At 37.8% G+C, this 23,445-nt stretch overlaps 5 protein-coding genes across 8 annotated transcripts; all 5 read left to right on the plus strand.

The window, feature by feature from the left end:
- Positions 1–223: 223 nt before the first annotated feature.
- Positions 224–2,287, plus strand: LOC134817600 (cytochrome b5 reductase 4-like). Its single transcript, XM_063826819.1, has 2 exons — positions 224–451; positions 566–2,287. Exons 1-2 carry the CDS (start codon positions 259–261, stop codon positions 1,876–1,878), a joined length of 1,506 nt encoding a protein of 501 aa, XP_063682889.1. The 5' UTR covers positions 224–258; the 3' UTR covers positions 1,879–2,287.
- Positions 2,288–2,524: 237 nt separating this feature from the next.
- Positions 2,525–6,690, plus strand: LOC134817601 (uncharacterized). The gene is made up of 5 exons (XM_063826820.1): positions 2,525–2,653; positions 2,841–2,972; positions 3,193–4,726; positions 4,948–5,043; positions 5,465–6,690. The coding sequence occupies exons 1-5, from the start codon at positions 2,546–2,548 to the stop codon at positions 6,331–6,333; spliced, it is 2,739 nt and encodes a 912-aa protein (XP_063682890.1). The 5' UTR covers positions 2,525–2,545; the 3' UTR covers positions 6,334–6,690.
- Positions 6,691–11,175: 4,485 nt separating this feature from the next.
- On the plus strand, positions 11,176–16,778 carry LOC134817605 (cyclin-C-like). Its single transcript, XM_063826822.1, has 7 exons — positions 11,176–11,336; positions 11,485–11,625; positions 11,811–11,914; positions 12,400–12,514; positions 12,987–13,144; positions 13,345–13,430; positions 13,610–16,778. The coding sequence occupies exons 1-7, from the start codon at positions 11,190–11,192 to the stop codon at positions 13,696–13,698; spliced, it is 840 nt and encodes a 279-aa protein (XP_063682892.1). The 5' UTR covers positions 11,176–11,189; the 3' UTR covers positions 13,699–16,778.
- LOC134817604 (uncharacterized) lies at positions 14,525–16,778 on the plus strand. The gene has a single exon (XM_063826821.1). The coding sequence runs from the start codon at positions 14,525–14,527 to the stop codon at positions 16,142–16,144; it is 1,620 nt and encodes a 539-aa protein (XP_063682891.1). The 3' UTR covers positions 16,145–16,778.
- A 374-nt stretch (positions 16,779–17,152) lies between these two features.
- On the plus strand, positions 17,153–23,367 carry LOC134817606 (serine/arginine repetitive matrix protein 1-like). Of its 4 annotated transcripts, none has more exons than XM_063826826.1 (11): positions 17,153–17,203; positions 17,950–18,981; positions 19,159–19,255; positions 19,452–19,582; positions 19,719–19,868; positions 20,020–20,154; positions 20,520–20,642; positions 20,796–21,040; positions 21,159–21,237; positions 21,436–21,582; positions 21,873–23,367. In XM_063826826.1, exons 2-11 carry the CDS (start codon positions 18,850–18,852, stop codon positions 22,965–22,967), a joined length of 2,334 nt encoding a protein of 777 aa, XP_063682896.1. In that variant the 5' UTR covers positions 17,153–17,203; positions 17,950–18,849; the 3' UTR covers positions 22,968–23,367. The 4 variants fall into 4 exon arrangements, with proteins under 4 accessions (XP_063682896.1, XP_063682893.1, XP_063682895.1 ...); XM_063826823.1 differs by having other exon boundaries at positions 17,158–17,203; positions 20,020–20,352; XM_063826825.1 differs by having other exon boundaries at positions 17,158–17,203; positions 18,825–18,981; positions 20,020–20,352.
- The last annotated feature ends 78 nt before the right edge of the window (positions 23,368–23,445 follow it).

The following is a 23,445-nucleotide window of genomic DNA, read 5'->3' on the forward strand; positions in this document are numbered from 1 at the left end:
TTTCCTGTTAACTACATGCGACCTAACCTGCGTTACCAGTAGATTAGACTGGATACAGTCTACTCAAAAATAAAAAACTCTAACTTTCCCATGCTATATTGAAAGATCTTTGAACTTGTAGGACACTCTTTAGTAAAAAATTAAAGGAAACACTAAATGTCAAGCATTAATTATTTTACAATATTCATTGTATTAATAAATAATGCTGTGTATTTGTAGGAATGTTACTAAAGTAGAAGAAGACACATCAAAGCTGACATGTCATTTTTGTTACCTGCCTCACCGCAAGCGGTATCAAATGGAAAGAAAAAAGTAGCTCTTAAACCTGGACACGGCTTGATGGATTGGGTAAGGTTCAAGAGTAAGATTCGACCGTCACAGCCACAAAGAATTACTCAGCAAGAACTTGGACTTCACAATAAGCTTGGAGATGTGTGGACAGCTATAAATGGTAAATGGTAAATGTTGTTGATAGTAATTACTTTGTCAAAATGCAAGAAGTTTATGCTTTTATTACTAAAGATAATGACAATTTTAAGGATTAATCTTTTGATTCTCTCTTCAGGTGCTGTTTATGATATTACTACTTATGTTGACTATCATCCTGGAGGTGCTGAAGAATTAATGCGAGGAGCTGGCATTGACTCGACAGATTTGTTTAATGAGGTTCATAAATGGGTAAATTTCCAGAACATGCTAAAAGAATTCCTTGTTGGATATTTAGTACAGCAACCAAAGACTACAATATTAAAGGTTCCTGGCCAAACCTCACTTACGGTGCCAGGCAGCGGCAGTCAAACGTCGCTTACAGTTCCACACAAGAAACCCATTGTTACTGGTCCATTACTTCCTCCAGCTCCAAAGTTCTCATACGACAGCTATCAAACAGAGAGATGTTTTACTCTAATAGTTTATGGAAAGATAGCTATGTCAAATAAAATCAGGCGCTCTTTCTTTTATGGAACTATCAGCAAAAAGGCAATAAGAGTCTTCATACATTGTCTAGATAGAAAATTTTTGCTTGACCTTCAATTGTTTGCAGAATTTCAGAAGTTTGAAATAAGGAATAGCAATCTCAAGTTTGAGTTAGTAATTCACAAACAGCAAGAAAAACTGTGGCCCAGCGAGGGAACTCATCTATCAAATTCAAAAACCACTTACTCTGAAAAATTTAACAATCTTGAAAGTTTTGAAGTTTGTTGCACAGAAAATGTAATTGTAACCCATGACTCTAGGCTCTTAACATTCAAGTTCCTGAATGACTTTTATGCCATTCCTCCCTTGGGTTCACATGTTTTTGTTCAAAACCCTGACAAGAATTCATTGATCGACAAGAAACCATACACTGTGTATGATGTTATTGATCAAAGTACATTCCAACTTCTAGTAAAGCAATATGAAGAAGGTGTAATGTCAACTTACATGTGCTCTTTGCAATCCAACCAGACAGTAAAGATGCAAGGATTTGACCATTTCATTGATCTAAATACGCTTCACAAGAACAATAATATTGTTGTTCTGGCTGCTGGCACAGGTATCACTCCTTTTTACAGGATTATGAAAGAACTTTCAGCGAATAAGCTTTTCAAAGACCACACTTGTTCCTTGATGTTCTACAATAAAACACAAGAAGATATATTAGTAAAAGATCAGCTCAAGGAGTTGCAGGATAAAATTGTAAAGCTTGACATTAATCACATTCTCTCACAAGAGAGTTGGAGTGGACTTACTGGTCGAATAGAGCTGTTGCATTTAAAAAGGTTTTCTTCTGAATCTTTGTTTCTGATTTGTGGACCAAAACTGTTCATGGAGAAATCAGTGGCAGTTTTATTAGAGAAAGGTGTGAGCAAGTCAAATATGATTGAGTTCAATGGTTGATGTAAATATAGGCATATTGATTTTATATTGTTGTTTCAAGAACATCATTTATATGCGAATGATTTATAAACATTGAAAGGTTGAAATATCTTAGATTAAACCTTTGATTGAACAAGTGATCCTCTCAAAAAAAACCACACGAATATACATAATGTGTCACGGCTTTTACGTCGTTTCACATGTCGTGTGGTCTTCCAAAATATAAATAAAATCTTTAACTGTAAAAATTTATGATTCTGATTTAAGATGATCAACTGCATGTTGTCACAGCATTTTATTGTCTGTATCATTAAAAGATGAAAATTCTTGTGATATCAGCATTTGTTTAACTACAGTAGTTTCATTTATTCTGTTTAGTACCAGTAGATCCAATGATTACAATTTAGATATAATCATAATATTCTAGTCTTTTTATTTGTTGTTAATTTATAATTGAGCTGTATTATTGAATTAGTCATTTGTGCAGTGTAAATTGGTTGTAGATAATGACCCTCTGTATAACGAATTAAACACTGTTTGATCTTTGGTTTCATATGTTTAATATACTTTCTTATTTTTGTAAAATCTCTTTAATTTGACTCATTCAATCGATATATCAATATCATACATAATATTATACATTTATCTGATTTCAATGTTCCTTGCAGATAGGAGACAGTTTCAAAGTATGTCAGGCAAAAACGGTGCGATATTCTGCATATTTTGCAAAAATAGGGTTCCAATTGCTGAGTTTGCTGATCATGAAAAATTAGAACTACACCAAAATACCATCAAGGTGATTTTATGTATTCTATTATACTGTTTCAATGTGTTTTGATTCACATTGAAAAGATGATAAAGCTTAAATAGTTAATCGAATTATGTTAGAAAACTTGAAGATTTATTATGGAATGGTTTCTTTTTAGATTTTTATTATTACATATACCTACTAGTATTGATTATAAATTTGTTGTTATTATCAGGCAAAACTTGGAGACATGAGCATTGGCTCGATGATGTGCAAAGCCTGCGTGGTTCCCGTCAACTCAGAGGTCATTTGGAATTCTCACTCTAAAGGAAGGAACCACAAAAAACAAGTTAACTTTCTCAATAAAGTTAGTCAAACCTTGATAGCTTAACGATGAATTTTGTTTACTCAGTTCACATTTTTACTGTCGAAATTTGGATTACCGTAAAGAAATATTGATATTTTCGTCAACCATTTCTAAGTTTTTTATATTGATAATCTGGATATCAGTATGGCATAATTTTATCATCTTGAGTAAAGCACAATTGGAAGCAAACTAATGATTAACATATGAATTCTATCCACAGGTAGGGAAGACTGAGAAATACGAGCGCCCATTTAGTCTAATCGAATTTGATAAAGACAGCAGCGACCCAGTATCTGATAAGATGTTCTCAGTAGTTCCTGACCTGTTTGCTCCTATTATTGAGGATGCATCAAAAAATGAATCCACAACTCATACAGAAGCAGTGATATCAGACAATTTATCTTCAGTTCATAATACTGAATCCTCAGAAAAGTCTGCTGATATTTCAGAAGACGCCCCAACTAATGTCCTTGATACAAAATCTGTTACAGAAGCTGATGAAGGAAGCAAGGAATCTAAAGATGTTGTAAATTCTCTTGATCGTAGTTATGATAACAGAGGACAAAATGCTGTCAGAAAGGACAGACAACTTATATCTGAAAGAAGGCTGGAGGCTAAACGTCGCAACAAACCACCAATGTTTTTGCAAGAAGATAGAGGTATGCAGCCTAGAAGGGGGAGAGATATGGGTCATCACAGAGCAGAAGAGAGGATACGTAGAGAAAGAGAAGAACCAAAATATTATAGGGAACGAGAAAGAGAAGAAAGAGAACCAATGTATAAAGAAAGGGAGGATCGAAGAAATCGTAGTAGAGAAAGAGAAAGGAAAAGGAAAAGTAAGTGGGGAGATACGGAGAAGAAAATCAGCAAGAGTGATTACGAGAAAATAGCTGATGAATTTCTTAATAGTGGTGAGTCCAAAGATGAAGACATGAAAAACCTTGAGGTGGAAGCCGGTTCAGCAGTAATGAAGGTTAGCACAGCAGCTCCAACCACGATGCCACCCTTCCCTCCTCCACCTCTCTTTCCTCCCCCTAGTGCTATGTTCCCTAATATTGATCCATATGCTGGAGTACAGCCAGCATTTAATCCTCCTTCGTTTATGGGGATGCCTCCCATGCATAGAATGCCGTTTCCTCCTCCTCCTCCTCATATGTTCCCTATGCCTCCACCTGGTCTACCAATGCCACCATCCAGTCTTTCAATGCCACCATCCAGTCTTCCAATGCCACCATCCAGTCTTCCAATGCCACCATCCAGTTTTCCTCTACCTCCTGCAGGTCCAATGCCATCAACTAGTATGCCAATAACTTTATCAAAACCACTCCCACCTCCAGATGCCTTACCTGAGTCCCCTACACCAGCTTCTGATCTTGAGGATGAAGTTGATTATCCTGAACCCGAAGAAATTGTTGACAGAGGTCACATTGACAACACACCTAAACCTTCTGTTCCTTTCTTTATTGAACAAAGTGATGTTGAAATCTTTATCCCCGAATTCTTTGCTGACCGTTATGCTGAGCACCCACACAAGGGTGTTGTGAAAGCTGACCCAGAAGTAGCGTTATTTGAGATGATTGAAAAAGAAAAGAGGGCCAATGAACCAATTCCTGAGTCCATTCATCTCAAGATGAGTGCTAAACCAATTCTTGTTTTGAATGAAGATGTGAAGCCTTTTAATCCTGATGTCTATGAATCCTTGAAAGGACGGGTGCTGCCGATAATCAAACCTAATCAAAAGTTCGTTGTGATTGGTAAGTACTGTATGGCAACTAATACAAGAAATGTGTAGATGCTTTTAAAAAAATCTGTTTCTGTTATATAATTTATTGCCTATGCTGGTATTATATTTTAACTTATATTGGACATTAGCATTGTTTTTTACATTCTTTATGTTTCACAGTGGCCAACTTAAGTCTGTACAGAAACAATAAACATATGTCCTAAGCCCTAGAAATTAAATAATAAATTACAGGCAGCAACTGTTTGAAAGTCACTGGACCGAACCACTTTGTGTGTGACTTGTGTCAAGTCCAATTTAATGACGCCAGCAAGATGGAGCACTTATTATGTAAGTAGACGTTAAATATTTTTTCCCTAGAGTCTCATTATATGATAGTACAAACTGCTCATTTTATCTATGCAGTGAAATTATAAAACATTAGTGAATTACTAAATTTTAGACTGTTGTAATTGGAATAAGGGTCTTGAATCGTGCAAACTGTACTGTAGGTTTCATTGCTTTGTATAGTTCTGTAACTCTGCAAAACTGAATTGCAATTTCAATAATTTGTCTTTTAAGATTAAAATGGATTGTGTACTCGATTTTGTCTTGAAAATGTTTCTTTTGAATGTTTTCAGAGCAGATTAAAAGATACTTTCCTTTTTATGGTAAATTGTAACAGTTTTCGGTTAAATTGTTAAGGAATGAAATAGTTAGACAATATAAGATTATGTTTTTAATATTGATTTTATATCTGAGCTATTTTCAGCTAAACCTCATTTGTTGAACATCCTGTGGAATTGGGACCCCGACAGCGCGCAAATCATTAAAGATATTGAGTTACTCAATAAGAATTTGTTTGATAAGAAAGTAATGGAGGCAGCAAACGAGATACAAAAGAAGGAAATTAAGTTGTTGAGTGAACATCAGTTAAGAATAAGAGCCCGTATTCTTGACGAAAATGTCGATGATCAGAATAAACACTTTATCAAAAACGATGTTTTTGATCCAGCTAATTTCCCTGATCACGATTTTAGTTATCTCAACCAGGAAAAGGAAGAGGAAAGTGAGGATGATGAGGATGATGATGACATCTTACCAGATGACCCAAATAAGCCAAATAAGATGAAGATCCTAGAATCAGGAATCATGAACATGCTCAAATCTACTGACAAGTCTCAAGTTGTAAGTGATGAAGACACTGCTCTTGCAGCTCTTGGCATCTGCAAAAGTCTGATGCAGAAAATGGGAGGTCGCTTCAAGAAGTGCAAGCATACGCCCTCAGAAGAAACAGTCGATAAATTGAAAAAGGTGAAACATTTTTTCAATAATTTGCTAATCATCCAGCAGATATTGGATGTTTATCCCAGTACTGCATTGAAGGAGAATTCTTCTTCTGCCCCCTCAGGAAAGGAGCCTATCACTTCCAAGGTTGGTGTGCCACTACCCGCAGCTTTTACTCAGCCTGCAGCTTTTGCTGATTACAACGCTGGGTTTCAGAATCATAATTCTTCCCCCTCTACATCTGTGACCAGCGATCCTAGGAGATCGAAACAGGCTGATACAGGATACAGCTTGTATTCAACTAGTGTTGATCAAGCCGGCATTGAGTGGTACCGGCAAAATAAACTCACTTAGTTTAAGTGTTTTTACTTTTGATGATTTTAAACTTTTTAATAGTTGATCCTTTGAACTCTATTTAACTTCAATACGTTTGAATGACATTTTATATATGTTTTCCAAACTATTGAGATGCCTTTTTTGCCCATTTTGGCAAAGTCTTGAACCCATTTTTCCCCCAATTTTTCCCACTGAACAAACTTGTATTAATACTTTAATACCTCTGTTCAGTGGACCTACTAACTAATACGATAATATGTTTAAACATATTCGCATAATATATTATATATTCTTTTTGATTATGTTGACGAGATTCAGCGTGAAAGACTTATATCCTCCTAAATGTTCCTCGTGTCTCAAATTGTTGTAAAACTGAGAGGTGTTTTAGTTACTGTGGACCCTCCCTTTGGAATCAGCTTCCTTATCAATTGAGAACATTGACCGATATTGTCTTGCTTAAAAAGAGACTCATCTCTTTGAAAAAGTATTCATATAAGTATCATATAATATCTTTCTCATATATAGACCATACTTCATAAACTTCTAAGTTCTTAGTTATACATACATGTTCATAAGTCGCTTTAGATCCAGCTTAAAGTGAATCTTTGGATTTTGAGTTCTTTTTGGCTATAATCGCTTTTATAGTATAAAGCGAAATTTATAGTTATTACAGGGTGGGCCAAAAGTCAGTGGGCATACGTTGGCCTTAATAGCTCAGTCACTGAGTGCCCAATTGAAATAATTCTTTATGGTATGACTTACTACCACCACTGGTTCGAGGAATTTGTCAAATCGAAAAATATTCGAGCTCTTTTTTTTCAAATGAAGATACATTTTTGCATTCGAATTACGTTTGTCCTGAAAAAATTAGAACTGTAGCTTCTCAAATGACCGAAATGTGAAGCATAACGAGTTTATTCATTACGTGTGATCAGGTGATTGGGTTACCAAATCACGTGATTAGGTGACCCCGTTAACCACCCCGTTAAACATTATGGGAATTGTTAAGGGTGCCCAATTAAGGTGTTGTGTCACATCATCATCCAATCAATTTTGTTAACGAGATACAGAAAATGATTTATAACTTCGTCATTTCTGATCCGTTTTGCCGGCCCATATCCAAAAACCCGCATTCTCGCATTCTAAGAATGTAGGAAATTTTTAAAAGTAGGAAATTTTTGACAAAAAGTAGGAAATTCGAGAGCCAACTCTGAGAATTTTCGATAATATTTCAGTAGGAATTTAAGTGAAAGAGCAGACTAAAAGTTGCTGGACCGTTATTCAAATGTCCTCAGTCAGGGATCCACTGATCCAGTCTATTAAATTTCGTTTCACAGACCAAAGTTTGTTGCTATTAGCTACAAAATCTGTGCATCAAGTAACCACTAACCAGATGCTAATTATTGGGGCATTTTCGCGTACACGACATAAATAGTTGTCATTATTACTTTATTAACGTTTTACTATCTACTTATCTAGTCTATGAAACCGGATATGTCTACAGTGTCACCCGATATCTGTATTGGCAAGCAGTAGCATATACACATCACGTCTTCAATGTGTGTATCACACTGCACACACCCAGCCCAAATTCGTGTGGCTTGAGAAAATATCAGAAAAACAGGGCGTTTTAACTAATCTGTACGATGATGCTAGAATGGGCGTGAGAATTGGACTTTTTCTAGTTTTTTAATTACTCTATCTTATTTAAATAGTAAATACTAATAGTCATTATTATATTTTTGGAAAATTTAAATTCCTTGTTTCTTGAATATTTGGTCTCATACTTGCTTCCTTCTCCAAATTCCCTTAACCCTGTATTAGTTTATAGCTTGAAAGCAGAAAGTGATGGTAGTAGATGAGAAAACATTTTTGCCAAAATTATAAACTCTTGATACTTCATGCTGTCTCCTATTTCGTGCTTTAGTTAAGCCAAGTGTTTAGGGATTCTAGAATCCAGACAATTTATCCCAATAAAAATTGAAATCAGAAAATAGTATGCTAAAATCGTTCTCCATTGTCAGATTCGTTCCAGGAGGCCAAATCTAGTTTAAATTTCCAAAATTTTCGGGGGCTTCGCCCCCAAAAGTAACCTAGGATTATCTATTAAAAAGCATTCCGGGCCCTAAAAAAGTAAAATTGAGAATTTGGAATCCGCCATGAAAAATCTTTGAACCGCGCGAATACAAAGACTTTTTATGCGAGCGAAGCGAGTGGGCCACAGAAAACGAAAAAATTGAGAATGTAGGAAATTAAAATTTTTTTGGATATGGGGTTTTGCGTCATGTTTTCAGATCATATGCAACACTTAATAATCTACCGTCTCTGAAAAAAGTCAGGCGTTCAGCATGTTCAGAGAAAACAATTTATGTGTTTTAATATTGAATGGGCTGGTCTAAAATATTCAAATTTTGACGACGGAATCCTCGAACCAGTAAGTACAGTATGCCATCTGCAAAGCAACAGCTCTCAAATATAAAGCACGGCCGAGCTATTAAGGCCAACTTATACCCACTGACTTTTGCATTGGCCCACCCTGTATTATTATTATTATATATGATAACTACCTACAAGCTGTGTGGTACAGCCATCATAAAATGCATGAAAGATGATTACATTTTTTAGGTTTATTTTTTGAACCTAATAAGAATTAGGAATTATTTGTGCTGATATAAAAATCTGTCATTTAAACATGTTTTTAAGATCATTGAACTATTTATTATCACTGTTGTATGATTTGATTGAAATTACTCACAAAAAAATGTATATTATAAATAATTTCCATATTATAAAATCACTGCTTTAAGGTTGTATTTTCCGGTCGGTTTACACAGGTATCAAGCTTCTCATTTTTAAGTTCCATTCAGATTCTCATTTGTAAACAGCAACTACTCCTTCATAATATTTGTATATATTAATTATTCTCCTACAGACTACCGTCTAGAAAAATGTAGGCAATCATTTCCGTTAACTTGTTCCATGGTACTATTACTAACATAGCTACTATCGTAAAGCTTTATTGCTTTCATACGGCACAGATAACCTTAACTTTGACTGTGAAGATTACTGTGTACGCTAGTTACGGCCTAAGCGGTATACAAATAAAGCGTTATTATTATTATTAGTTTTAGGGGTTTTTATCTGAGGCCAGGTTTAGTAAGTGAGTTGCTTCGAGTGCAAGGTTTTAGGCTAATTATAAGAAGGTGAAGACTGAAGCATAGGATCTGATCATAGCAGGCACATATCCAGTTAGCAGGCACATATCCAGTTAGCTGATAACATTGAATATAGAGATTCACTTCAAAACACCGTCGACAACATCTCCAGTGAGACGGGTCACGCACAGACTCAGGTAGCGGGGCTGGCTATATCATCACTACTGATGATATATATTTAGATGGCTTGAACTGAATCTTTTGAGTTCTTTTCGGCTATACAACGATGTACACATTTCTAGTTTAATTGAAATTATTATTATATATTCCATCATTATATTATGTCGAATTTAAGATTTAACACTTTCTATTAGGATACAAATCCTGATAATAAGAATTTGTATCCTGGAAAGTTTTGCAATCTAAATTTTTGTAATCCAAACATTGTATAATGAAATATTGATGAATTCTGGATATATCATCATCACAATAAAGCTCCAATTTAATGTTCTCCAATTTACCATAAACCCCGAATTGTTCATACACCATCGCATTTCTCTTTTCCCGCTTTTTCTTAAACCCCAAGGAGGCGAAGGCTAAATCCAAAAGGATTTAATGTTTCATCTATTCTGGTGCAGACTGCAGGCCCCTGACTATCTGAACGTTTTTACCGGCCTCATGAAGATCTCATGAGGCCTGTTACACTTGAAGAAATGCAAGTGTATACCATATCCGTTTTTCCCCTAGAGGCTCCAATCACCGAACGTGCAATCTTTAGATATCGACCTCTAGAGGCTCCAATCACCGCAATCTCTAGATATCGACCACTGTTGAGTTATTGATGGGCCTTCTTCCACCCGACAAATAAGGAATTTTAAAATGCCTTAAGGAAACGAAGTACACAACTGAGTGCTTTTGCTATCCATTTTCATCATTTATCGATTGATCCCGTGTTTTAGATGCATAAACTTTGCGATCAGCAATGGTTTTAGTATCTCACTTGGGTGCTATCCACAATCAGGTAACAGGCTCCTTTCTGGCGCATCTTTCAGTGCCGCTGAAAAAAAGCAACTTACTTGAATTGAGAAATAACTGGAATTGAGATTGAACATAAAGAAAATACCAGGTTGGCACCCCTTATTTCAGTTTCACTATATTAATTGAAACGGGTACTTCCCAAATAAGAAATCGTATTTATTTTGTGACAGAGCTCATGCATTATTTCGGGATGTCAGCACTTTTGCCCTTATCTTGATTTATAAATACTAGCAGGAACCCGTCTTACTATAAAGTAATGTCAAGACTCAAGAGACTAAAATAATTATTACCTATTTAATTCGCGTTTTTGACACCACTTAGGGGTCCCAATTTTGGGCACTAAAATTCTTATTCCTTGGCCAATTTTTTATTTTTTCATACTGATTTGAAGGCCATTAAAGCATTTGACCCAGTCAAAAAGTTTCAGTTGTATATCTTTTACGGTTTTTGAGGAAAGTCCCGTTAAAGTTGATGCCGTGGTGTCAGTAAAATGGCACGGAACCATATATATCGTCTCGCTTTATATATAGTAAGATGACAAATATACTACAAAAATACTAACAATGTGAGTTGTATAATATAATTGTGAAATGTGATATCCCTCAACAATTCAACAGGAAGAAATTGTATTATCTTAAAACATTTACATTACGTAAAACGTTCTGCCAGCAGCTCTAGTAAATGGCAGGGAACTTCTGGAAGTCCTCCCACTATGGCCAATGGATCATATCGGAAGAGCGGGTGCTTGAGGGACACGAGAGAGATTCCAAGTCTTTGTCTGTTGATGACGTCAAGAAACTTCATATTTTCTTTGCCAATTTTATTCAGGTAAGCTAAAACTTCAGCGCTCATAGCTGAGGTTCAAGCTGGACCATTCCCTTCTTTTTCATTTCAATTTTACATTGATATTGTTGATTGTTGCAATATTTATGATATTCATTTATTTTTAATATAATTAATTAGTTGTTTCTTCCAGGCACTCGGGGAAACGAACAAACTAAGACAACAAGTCATAGCCACAGCAACAGTGTACTTCAAAAGATTCTATATCCTCAACTCCTTCAAAAGTATCGACCCTTTTCTAATGGCCCCCACTTGCATCTTCCTTGCTTCTAAGGTTATTAATTCTTCAACGATTGCTTTAATACTTTATACCAAGATATTGCCAGTGTTAATTATTACTGTTGATCGTTTAATTTCGTACACTCAAGAAAATATAATCAAATCGGTTTTAACACAGGATATTCATTATCGGGATTATCCAACATTAACACAATTACCAACATTCCTCTCCATAACCAGGTGGAGGAATGCGGACCTATACCCATACAGCGTCTCATAACTGTGTGCTCTTCTCTAATTAAGAGCAAGTTTAATTTCGCCATGACAAACGACTTTTTGTACAGGTTAGTTTTCACTGAGATCTTTATTAGAACATAAATAAGAGTTTACATATTATGCTGCTTACTTATACTCTATGGTGGTTCTGTCAAGCTTCCTTATTGCGTAAATATCAGAAAAATAAGGAATTAAAATAAAATATTGGAAGTAAGATGAGTTTTATTGAGCTAAGAGTTTGTAAGATGAGCTTAGAGCTTGTAACAACACCTTACACGTCATTAGTATGCACCAATGTCATTATATGGTTTAACTGCCGTGTTTTGGTTCAGCCGAAATAGATTTTACAAATGTTTTCCATACATTTGTCTCACTCTTGCGCCAGCTGCAGTCTAGTAGTGTCGAGTTTCATGTATATTTCTCTAGCCGTCATGAATTATTCTGTTGCCTAATTCAAGTACATATTTTGGTTTAGTGTGAATGTAATTGAGTAATTGTAATACATTTATGTAAAATTTATTTGAATTTTGAAATTTAAAAAACGTCCTTTCAGGCCACAGCACGTGCTGGAATGCGAGTTTTACTTGTTGGAGATGATGGACTGTTGCCTGATAGTTCACCAACCGTACAGACCCCTCACTACCTACGCTGAGTCTCTTGGCCCTGAAGTAAGTCACTTTAGTGTGTACAATAGAGTCCTGTGCGGTGTAATTTAGATTGTGGTCACACTCACGCCTTATTGACTACGGTACAAAGTGAACTTATTGTATGGTATTGTTGTAGATGAAAAGCTCGAATATAATAATAGGCACAATGCCGACTGGCTGTTAGAAATAGATCTCGCCATGTAACATGTAACATGTTAGAAATAGCCCTCTAACAGCTGGTTGCCAGTGTACCTATTTACCATAGTATAGATATTATGTATTATAATAGTTTCTGTACTCTGTACGGTAGTAAAGACATCTTAAGATAATATTAGATATAGTCTCTATACTCTGCACTCAGCTCTATGCGATATTGTAAATGATAATATTGAATATAGTGTAACCCGGCCTACTCTATAGCCAGTGTAAGTGAATGTTACTCCCTCCTGCATGTGGAATGTGAATGTTACATCATCTAACCCTCTTCACACAGGTGCTAAACACGGCGTGGCACATAATAAACGACACATTGCGTTGTGACATCATCCTAACCCACCCTCCCTACTTGATAGCCCTGTCGGCGCTGCACATGTCTTCTGTTATTCACAATAATGATAACGCTATGAAGTGGTTTTCTGAACTTACTATAAGGTTTATTTTAAGGCAACGTTGTTTTTTGCTATTTCTGGGAATTTATATCGATTTAAAAAATCTTGTTCTGCTTTCAGTTTTGTTGCATTTATTTTATTCAATCGTGCGAGTAATTTCCACAAACTACATACAGTATTACATAGTATCCGGGAATATCTATTCTTAAAAACGGTGTTTTAATAAAATATAATGTGTTTCAGTATTGAGAAGATAACACAAGTTTCACAACAAATTATACAATTGTACGAACTGTGGCGAGGTTTTGAGGAGAAGAAAGAAATTCCGGGTGAGTTTCTTTGAGGAGGACATTTGTTATTGCTTACGAAATTATGTAACGTTGCTTTGATGTGGTTCAATTTCGTAAAATAATCGCATTCTGATCAAGAATTGCAAGCATGATTACTTAATATATAATTTGAATAATATGGTAATAAGTTCTCTGTTAAACCGAATAACTGTTGTCAGGTATTTTATTCCGGATGCCACGTCCCAGAATGTCCCACTCAGGAAGTCTAGCCGGGTCCAGATGTTCCACACCCAGTGGGATGAGGTGACAAGACTAGACACTACTGGAAACTAATTAACTAATTAACTAATTATAGATTGCAAAATCCACTGAAAACTCTTTACCATTTATGTAATTATAAATCGTTTGATCGGGGGAATTACATGATTATATTATGTTAATTTCGACCAGGATTTAATCCAGATTGTGTTTCGTTGTAATGTAAGGAGAGAAATAGAAGGAATTTTCTATGATCAGAATTTTAGCGAAATGACTAGAATGTGTTCTTTTATGTCCATCCGTTCAGTTCCAAACGTTGATAATCCTCGATATATGTGCGTCACATGATGTAAGCTGCAACATCTGCTGATTGTTTTTAGAGGCTTAAACCTTGAACTACAATTTTTGGAAAGCTAACTTTTATAAAGACTGATAAAATTGAATTAAGACTTCGCGAGGGATATATCTATAACTTGAACTAAAACTTTGTTTAATTATACTGAGGGAACTGTGAGAATAATATAAATATTGGAATTACGGCCAGATCGATGATATATTTATAATGGTATTTGGTAAATGTAAAAACTTGAAACTGTACATTCCCGAGAGTTGCTAGACTCAAATTCACAATTGTTAACATACACGGTGTCTTATTTGTATTTGATCTTTCTTCGAAAATGCTTTTAGATTGATCTGAACGCCGCATAGTTCTGGATTCGCATGTTGACTTGAACTGATTTATCAATTTTGTTTTCTGAAGTGCCTCTGTGAGATATTTGAAAATGAGATACAATTTTAAATGTATTTAAAAACATTAAGCAACTTATACGATTTGATTTTGTAATATCTTAATAGCATAATTTACATTGCAGAATATGGCTGAAAGCGAGTCATGGTACGACATCACACTAGAAGAAGAACTAGAAAAGGAAAGAAAGAGCAGCGTGTCTTCTCTCAGTCTAATTAATGTTTCTTCTAGCAACTTCATCTTGCACGAGTCAAGACGAGGGTTTCCTGTGTTATCTCCACTAAAAGAAATAGACAGAACCCTTGAGTTGAAAGAGGAAATGTTAGCTAATGAACATTTTGAGGAAGAAATGTTATCTAAAGAGGAGATGTTGACCCCGAAGAAAACAAGGCTGGGTCCTCGGGCCTCACAGCGACACTCCTCGCATGAGGAAGACGAAAACATGGCCGCAGCAGTTAATCCTTCACCCAGGAGGAAAGTTAAAATAGAGATGGTGGAAGGATCTCCACTCTCTAGGGATACAAACTGCCGACTAGGTCCCAGATCAGATATGGTGGAGGGATCTCCAGTCTCCAGGAATGTGAAGAGCAGGTTAGGTCCCAGAGCTGCGAGTAGACATGGTGCCGTGACACCAGAACATATTGGAAACAAGAGGCACTTTGCTCGGGACTCTCCCCGAGCCTCCTCGTGGGACTCCCCTCAACGTGACACAGATCACAAGGACAAAAGACACAGAGTGGGCACACCAACCCGAGACAGAGGCACACCAAACCAAGACAGACATATCTTCAGTACACCAGAGCCTATCAGGAACATCAAGAAGAGAGACAACGGCAAGTTCAAGACTCCAAACTCAGATTCCAGGTTGTACACCAAAAAGAGCCAGACTAACAGAGACCGGTTATCAGGAGCTGGCAAGGACTTGTTTGGTAATACCCGGAAGAGAGGAAAGAGTGAGAGCGTTAAAGAAAACGACGAGCCACTCAAGGCGTTGACAGAGGAACAAATAGCAAAACGTGAAAAACAGGTGCTGTATGGCAAAGTAACAGACGGTTACCAGAACTACAAGTCTATCATTCCCAAGGGTTTGAGGAACATCAGGGACCCCGCAACCCCCAGGAAGGATTATCCGTACAGTAAGCGTTGTTGGGATGGGTTGGTGCGCAGTTGGAGACGTAAGCTTCATGAGTGGGATGAACCTAGTGTCGCGCTGGGTCTCCGTGCGGCGTACACTAAAAACAACAAAGATCTGAAAGACAGTGGTTTAGTTAACAATGCAGGTGAACTGGTCATGTTCACCTCCTCCGAACCTGCAGAGGAAACAAACGAGACACCAGAAGAAGAAGAACCAGTATCCCAACCAGCTGAGCCCGCCACCTGGGACATCCCCCAGTTTCGGTACCCAGCTGAGGACGACACACAAAGCCAGGACAGTGAGTACACCAGGCTGCTGGGCAACAAGGATGATGAGGACGACACACAAAGCCAGGACAGTGAGTACACCAGGCTGCTGGGCAACAAGGATGAGGACGACACACAAAGCCAGGACAGTGAGTACACCAGGCTGCTGGGCAACAAAGATGATTTCCCTGATGACTCGGACGACTCAGACGGCTCATATCATCTGTCACAGGACAGCCATCTGAACGAGGAGCTGTCCCAGGAGGGGGAGATGATGGATTGCGAGGATGAGACTGGAATGAGAGTTGGGGATCAGGAGTCTTGTAATCGCACTACTGTTTGTTAGCATCTGTGGTATCAGTTACAGATACAGTTATTTAGGTCGTTTCACCTCGTTTGATACTTTGGGTAAAGATTTGTTAAATTCTTGTTGTGACACTTTTTATCAGATTTTATAATATAGACCCACGAGCAAGGACATCAATCGATTTACGACCGCTCAATCTTTTCAAATTAATTAATATTTTAACTGTATTTATGTTGATTTAAATTTATTATAATCTGTACCAGACGTACAGTCCATCGCATGTTAATAAAACTTATTATATTAACAATCGGTGAAATCTGTTATTTGTTAAATTTGTGTTTAATACAGCACCGTTTTGTAAATGTTTGGTCCACCCCATTCAAAAGCATGTTTTCTCACTTTTTTTAATGCTTTCTAAAAGTGCGACCAGTCTCACTGCATGTACCGTCAACTGTGACGTATGAAGGTCATCTGACCCATAAGTGACTAGCTGTAATTCATCGTGGCTTCAAGGGCTAGCTGTTATCAATTTACAGCGAGTGTAACGGACGGTGTATTTTTCGTCCGACATTATCTGTAGTTGGACTCGTTTTTCGTCCAGGATTATTTGTTACAAAGTTACGTTTTTATTATTTGTTTGGTTTATATTCAACAAGTTATTATTTCAATTCAATACCATTTGATATTTTACTGAATCGATTGCAGCAAATTATAGAAATAGTTCAATACAGTCAAACATCTCTATACCGGGCCTCTCTATACCGGGTATCTCTATTATATACCGGGCCTAGCCTCTTATTTTCCCCCAAACTCTAAGTTAATTAGCTCGTTTTGTGCAAGAAATGTAATTTATCATAGCTCATATCGCATTTGGCACACTTTCGTTTCCCCGAGAGACCCGGTATAGAGAGGTTTGCCTGTAGCAATACTCTTGAATATGCATAAATATCGAATATCGATGACTTGAGTTAATTACAAATTTAACTTTAACGATATGTTGCACTTTGAATCATTCAATTACCAAATATTATATTTCCGGCTAACAGTATTTCTTTAGAAAAGTCATGGTTACAATGACACCAGTTTCCTACATCAAGCGTAAGTAACACTCTACTTTATTCATTTTGCAAAAATCTTTAGCCGGTAATGTAAGTCAGTTGAGACCAAAGTATAAAATTGCAGTGACGAATGATCTCGCACTTACGAATGATCTCGTACTTACTTTTTACACGAGACTTATCTCAAACTAAATCTCGTGTAAAAAACTCCATGTCCAAATCTATCTTTTACATAAAATTTTGGGATCAGGATCTAAATGAAAGTGGGATAACTATTTCGAATACTTTCGGACTCTTATGATTAATTAATTAATTAATGTCGGAGGAGCAGGTTTTTTGTCTCAACTCGAGCTGTTCAATATAGTGCAACCATTATAATGTATGCAGCATTATAATGGTACACTAAATATTTAGTGTATTTTTCAAAGTATCCTAAAATGTTCTGGAATATTCGTTCTTTGATTTCGTTTGCGTTCCGGAAAGATGGACGAGATGTGGAATAACCTACGCTGTTCCTCGACGAGATCTGTTAAACTGGTGTTTCAGGATTACCTTCCAGTTTCATTAAGATAAATCCTAATTTTGGGTTTCAGCGAAAGTAATCTTTAGTAAGATTGCAAATTTCGTGGGATGAACAAAGTTTTCGAAAACTTCGTTATCACAATTCAAAAAAAACACATTGTTCATCTCCTGTCAATCTGTGTATTTTTCAAATTGTCAATGTTTCAGTTAATGTACTTTTCAGGGAAGACTTTGATTATTTGTAATGACACGAGTTCATTACAGGACGAATATTGGAGAGAAGGAAGTTGACAGTACATGTTGGAGATTGAGGACGACTCAAGACGATCCTGCTAATGACGATGTTGTCCTTTGATTTGCTCGTTGTCGTTCAATTGTTAAGGGATTCGCTGTTTGTGTCCAGTTTGCTAGAACATGCATCGAGATTCATTCGTTCCATTTAGCAAACTTTGTTTAGAAGGTTCCACTATTGTATTGAATATATTTTACCTAAAAGAGGGCTTGATGGCCGATGGCGAACTGCGAAGGGCAAGGTTACGCTAGGAAGTCTAGCAGACATAGCACATAATAGACTTTATGCAGGAGAACTTAGCGCCGCGCGCGAAGATATTTTTTCATGCCGCGTCACTCCTGTTAGTTTAATATGTTTGAGTCGCACAGCAGTTCATATCCCTCTTTATTTCCTAGAGAAGTGCCAAATTTGGGCGGGTCCCGACGAAGACCGGAAATAAGGTGTGCCTGAGGCCGATGAGAAAATAAACTCTTCCTTTAACTCACTATGTCTCAACTAAAATCTCGGACACTGACCATACAGTCGATTTTGTAGTCCGTGTTTTCGCGCAAATATAATACGTCACTCTGATTTGTCATAAAAATAATTATCCACATATTAATTGATATTACCCTGGATTCATTTCCTTAAGTGCCATGTTAATATGAAAACGTGATACCTTATAAATCGTAGAATAGGGCAGGTGTCTAATTAAATTATACCAAATGTCGTTTGCAAATGCGCCTTAATGAATATTCGGGAAAATTCATTAGACCCACATCAGGTTTCAACGTATTTCAGATTATGCCATATTAATCTGAAATACTTCACCCTTATTCCTACCTTGACTGGAATCTTCTGATCTCAGGTTATGGTCTAGCACTCCCTGAATCATGCAAGGAGTCCGTCCTAACTTCAGCTGCACGGTGTGCCACACCCAGTATGATGGTCTGTACGACTTTAAGGGCCATCTGGAGAGTCAGGAGCACGAACTGGCTTACGGTATTCGGCTGAGAAACAGCATGGTTAGTCCATTCTTTCTATTGTGGAGAAGTTTTTCGTTCTATCAATCATAAAGTAGTATCTCTCTGCAGGACCTGCAGTGCAGGTCGTAATTACTTGGTTTATGCTAGTGCGAATGATATTTTATATCAAATCAATCAATATATAGGTTCTCATACTAATTTATAAAATTCCCTCAGGTGGGTTCCTACTTTTGTAATTGCTGTCACATTTGTGTTAATACCCTGTTGATATGGAAGAGTCACATAATGGGCACCAAGCACATGAAAATTGCGTGTAAGTAGTTGTATAGTAGTTACCACTTACGCCCATAATCTTTAAGGTTATCTCAATTTTATATACTTGGCGTTAAATTGTTAAATGTGTTGCATATTGATCAATAACTTATAAAATTTGATGCACATACTCTCAATTGGTTATTTAAGGCACCCACAGCAATCACAGATAATCGTCATACATTTTTAAATAACAGGTGCATTTTCTATGGCGTACTCTAACTTCGATTTTGACAAACCTGCCAAGATAAAGGACGTAGGGGTTCTGGATCAGAACGTCGTTGTGCCTGAGTCGCTCCAGCGATCTAACGGACGACCTAGCGCTCTGGTATGTTTAAATATCGCCGGCAGGCATGCAGTTCTACAAACAATTGAGCATTTTATCTCTGCCAATTGAATGCAAAGTAATTCGTGAAGGAAAATGTCGTCAAACTTGAGTTTTAAAAAAACTTAACGTCTGACAGGTGCGGTCAATTGATCCTGATACGCTGGTGATAGGAGTAACAGACATGGTCTACACAGGACCAGGGCTCTACCACTGCAACCTCTGTGATGAACCCTTCAATGAGGGAAATAAAGCTCAACACCTCTGCTCGACCCGGCATCGCTGCAATGTGGGTTATGTGCACTAAGATGGTTTAATATCATATCGAGGATAATCGCGGTCTAGTGCATGTACTGTTTTTAAGTATTGAGATTGGTTCATCTACACGGTTGTTTAACAGAATTTGGGATTGTTAAAAAGTGTAATTCATTCAACACCAGGTATTTAAACGCTGGGATGCAGCCCTGTACGAAGAAGCTATGTCGATAAAAGAAGTGGGAAAGCCCGAATATTCTGCGAGGTGTGAGTCTATCGCCTCAGAGATCTTCCCAGTCGAACAGCAAGTTCTCAGCAAGGTAATTAGTTACCATAGTTACACTACTAGTTACCATAGTTACACTACTAGTTACCATAGTTACACTACTAGTTACCATAGTTACACTACTAGTTACCATAGTTACACTACTAGTTACCATAGAAAGCCCGAATATTCTGCGAGGTGTGAGTCTATCGCCTCAGAGATCTTCCCAGTCGAACAGCAAGTTCTTAGCAAGGTAATTGTAAATCCTAAAGTGCGAAATAATATTGACTTATATCAACATTTACTATTCTCCTCTTACTAGTCTCCATAACTGAAAACAAAAATGTCATAGATTTTTATTTGGTATTTAAATTTTCGTGCTTTGTTTTAAATATGATCTAACGCTTCATGAACTATCAGGAGCAGAAACTGCTATACGAGCGTCTGATGGGAACCAGTTCAGTACTAGACGACCAGTATCTAGCGGAGGAGCAGGCCCGAGCCAATCCTGGAGCTGCAGCTAACCCTCGACCTCACTCCCAGGTTACATTAGATTGAGTTATATAGAGTCGCCGCTTTTTTCATGGAATTCATGCTTTTATCATTTGTCCTATAAGGTTTAATTTTGCTACTCTGAACTCTTGGAAGCTTAGGATAGTACAAAAATGATAGTTTTGTAAACGTTTGTAACACCAGGGCCCCAGACGACCGAGAGACTATGACCGGGCAGTCTCCCACGAGGGCTATCGACCACCTGATGACTACCAAGGTCCCCCAATTAAGTACGAAGAGCCTCATTACAACCAGGACCGTTATGAACCACCGGCTGAGAGAGGACGGCCAGGCCCCCTGCCTGGTAGATATGGGTACAGAGAAGGTGGGCGTGGAGGCAGAGGAGGCAGAGGAGGTCGAGGCGGCCGGGAGGGCGACTTGTATCATAGGTAGGCGGTGTTACTATTTTTCCATTTAAATCCTTTGACCGAAATTACTTTCGCTATTTGCTTGCCTGCGTCTCACATTTTAGAACATAATTTTGGTTTTCTTACCCCTAACTCTCAGGGACCAAGGGAGATACCAAGATAACTCCCGATCTAATCCCCCTCTTCCTCCTCCTCCACCTCCGCAACCTCCGAGACAGGTATGGATTGGGACTAATTTTGGTTTAATAAACAGATACAGTCTTCACCTTTCTGAATTGTTATGATTTTAGTGCTGTTTATAATTTGATTCCAGTTTTTATTGAAAAATTTGTTGCTTCATACATTTTAACTCTATCACTTCGAGATGGCAGGGCCTACTCTCATGGCCTTAACTCTATGCTCTATTAATATTGCAGGTATCAGTAGATTCAGATATCAAGTGTGACCTAGCCATGGAGACCGTTCGTGTTCTCCTCCAGGGCATGAACACCTTTGTTTCTGAAACCAGGACCACTGCTATCACACGTGTCGAGGTTCTCAAAGCGCAAATACTGTATGAGGAGGTGGGTTACAGTTAAAATAGTTTGTTCATTCTTCCCAGTAATCAGGGACAAAAGGATTTCGCGATTATTTTGGCCAAAAATCGCGATACCGCGATTTTTAACAGGCTATACATTAAACTATACATAAAATTTGTCGCAAATAATGGGGAAAATCGCGATTTTGTACATGCCGCGATTTCCTTGTTCCTGTCCCAGTTGGAGTGAATTTCCCATGAAAAAATGAAAGTCGTAGCATTTAAGTTTATGGTCATGACGCTTTTATAGATGTTATTAAAGTATATCCTTTTCAGGTTCTAAAGATGGCATATCCTCATACTCAAAAAGCTCGTGCAGACGAAAACTACATAACAGTATTCCACAATGGAAGACTGACCCTTAAACGAAAAGAAGAACCGCCGAAGAAAGCCCCAATTATAGAAGAAAAAGGCAAGGAGGCTGCTCCAAAAGAAAAACTAAAAGATCCCTCTGCCCCCGTAAGCTCATCTCCAGCTGAAGTTCCTTCGAGTTCAGGTGCTCCGCTGCATCACCATTCATCCAGTAAGGAACCTGTGGAAAAACATCCGCCTCACCGATCATCTAGCAAGGAAAGACGTCCCTCTCACCCCGGCCCGTCCATGCCGGTACCCATAATTCCACCTCAACCCCCACGAAATATCATGGGGTTGGACCCTTGGGGTCGTCCAATCATGCTGCCTCCTGTTACTGATGCGCATAAACTTAACTACCCGCCTCTTAACTACCCGCCTCCAGGCTATTACGGCGGTTTTCCTCGCCCGGTTGAAAAGTCACGGGAATCCCGGGATCGAGCTGGATCTCCTAGAAGAGGTTCTTCCCCAAGGAAAAGAACACCTCCTCCACCAGGGCTAGATTTACCTAGGGATCCGAAGAGACCACGATCTAGAACCCCGGAGAGAATTGTAACAATTAAAAAAGAGGTATCACCTGTCAAGGGTAGACCTGGAAGTCGCTCGCCAAGAAGAATTTCTGTAAGTAGGAGATCACCTGGGAAAAGGTCTCCAGGAAGAAGGTCGCCAGGTCGACGTTCTCCTAGGAGATCTCCAAAACGATCACCTTCCCGGCGATCACCTCGCAAATCACCTTCTCGCAACCCAGTTTCAAAAAGATCACCACCAAGAAAGTCTCCCAGCAGGAAATCCCCCAGCAGGAAATCCCCTGGTAGAAGATCTCCTGGTAGAAGATCTCCGGGGAAAAGGTCGTCTTCGCACCGGCGATCACCACCTAGAAGGCGCTCTCCGCCACGTAAATCACCGGGTCGTAGGGTTAGGTCTCCACCGAGGAAGCCTACCGAGAAGCAAGAGGATGGAGATGGAACAGTATTTCTTGACGAGGGTGCTTATGCTGAGCTCCTTTCGTCCTTGGGATAAGAGTATCTCGATTGTTTTAATGAACATGTTCATTGTTGAAGCCGTGATTTAGTTGGATTGCGCAATTGTGTACAAATCTAAAAGAAGTTATAAACTTATTGACCAGAGTAAACACGAATACTGAGTTCTATGGTTGTTGTAAATGATTATAAAAACTGTGACGACTTTTACTCATATTCCACCAAAATGCGTTGTCGTTAACATGTTCTAGCCGGTTTATTTAAGAAGTTTTATCTTCGTTTATCTTTGCTTCTCACTCAAACCTGGGATTTGCAATTAATATTAATTGTCAGTTTGAAAAGTCAAAATGTTATTTATTTTAAGCTGTTTAAACAGTTGACTTATATTCCAGACTACCGTTGTAATATTTATTAGAATTGTTGCTCCTTAATGCTTATCAAAACAAAGTGTCTTCTTACAAGAATAAAAGGAACGTTTCATCGATCAACAATTTATAAATTCCTGTTTTATGAAATTT

Source organism: Bolinopsis microptera, chromosome 6 (genome assembly GCF_026151205.1).
Source record: "Bolinopsis microptera isolate Bmic1 chromosome 6, MBARI_Bmic_1.0, whole genome shotgun sequence".
NCBI lineage: Eukaryota > Metazoa > Ctenophora > Tentaculata > Lobata > Bolinopsidae > Bolinopsis > Bolinopsis microptera.

Coding starts and splice junctions, on each gene's coding strand:
- LOC134817600 (XM_063826819.1), top strand. CDS start 259: ATGTCATTTTTGTTACCTGCCTCACCGCAAGCGGTATCAAATGGAAAG. Junction 452..565: donor TGTGTGGACAGCTATAAATG/GTAAATGGTAAA, acceptor TTCTCTCTTCAG/GTGCTGTTTATGATATTACT.
- LOC134817606 (XM_063826823.1), top strand. CDS start 18,850: ATGCAAGGAGTCCGTCCTAACTTCAGCTGCACGGTGTGCCACACCCAG. Junction 18,982..19,158: donor TTCGGCTGAGAAACAGCATG/GTTAGTCCATTC, acceptor AAATTCCCTCAG/GTGGGTTCCTACTTTTGTAA. Junction 19,869..20,019: donor CGACCCGGCATCGCTGCAAT/GTGGGTTATGTG, acceptor ATTCAACACCAG/GTATTTAAACGCTGGGATGC.
- LOC134817604 (XM_063826821.1), top strand. CDS start 14,525: ATGGCTGAAAGCGAGTCATGGTACGACATCACACTAGAAGAAGAACTA.
- LOC134817601 (XM_063826820.1), top strand. CDS start 2,546: ATGTCAGGCAAAAACGGTGCGATATTCTGCATATTTTGCAAAAATAGG. Junction 2,973..3,192: donor AAGTTAACTTTCTCAATAAA/GTTAGTCAAACC, acceptor TTCTATCCACAG/GTAGGGAAGACTGAGAAATA. Junction 5,044..5,464: donor CAAGATGGAGCACTTATTAT/GTAAGTAGACGT, acceptor AGCTATTTTCAG/CTAAACCTCATTTGTTGAAC.
- LOC134817605 (XM_063826822.1), top strand. CDS start 11,190: ATGGCAGGGAACTTCTGGAAGTCCTCCCACTATGGCCAATGGATCATA. Junction 11,915..12,399: donor ACAAACGACTTTTTGTACAG/GTTAGTTTTCAC, acceptor ACGTCCTTTCAG/GCCACAGCACGTGCTGGAAT. Junction 13,431..13,609: donor GGAGAAGAAAGAAATTCCGG/GTGAGTTTCTTT, acceptor AACTGTTGTCAG/GTATTTTATTCCGGATGCCA.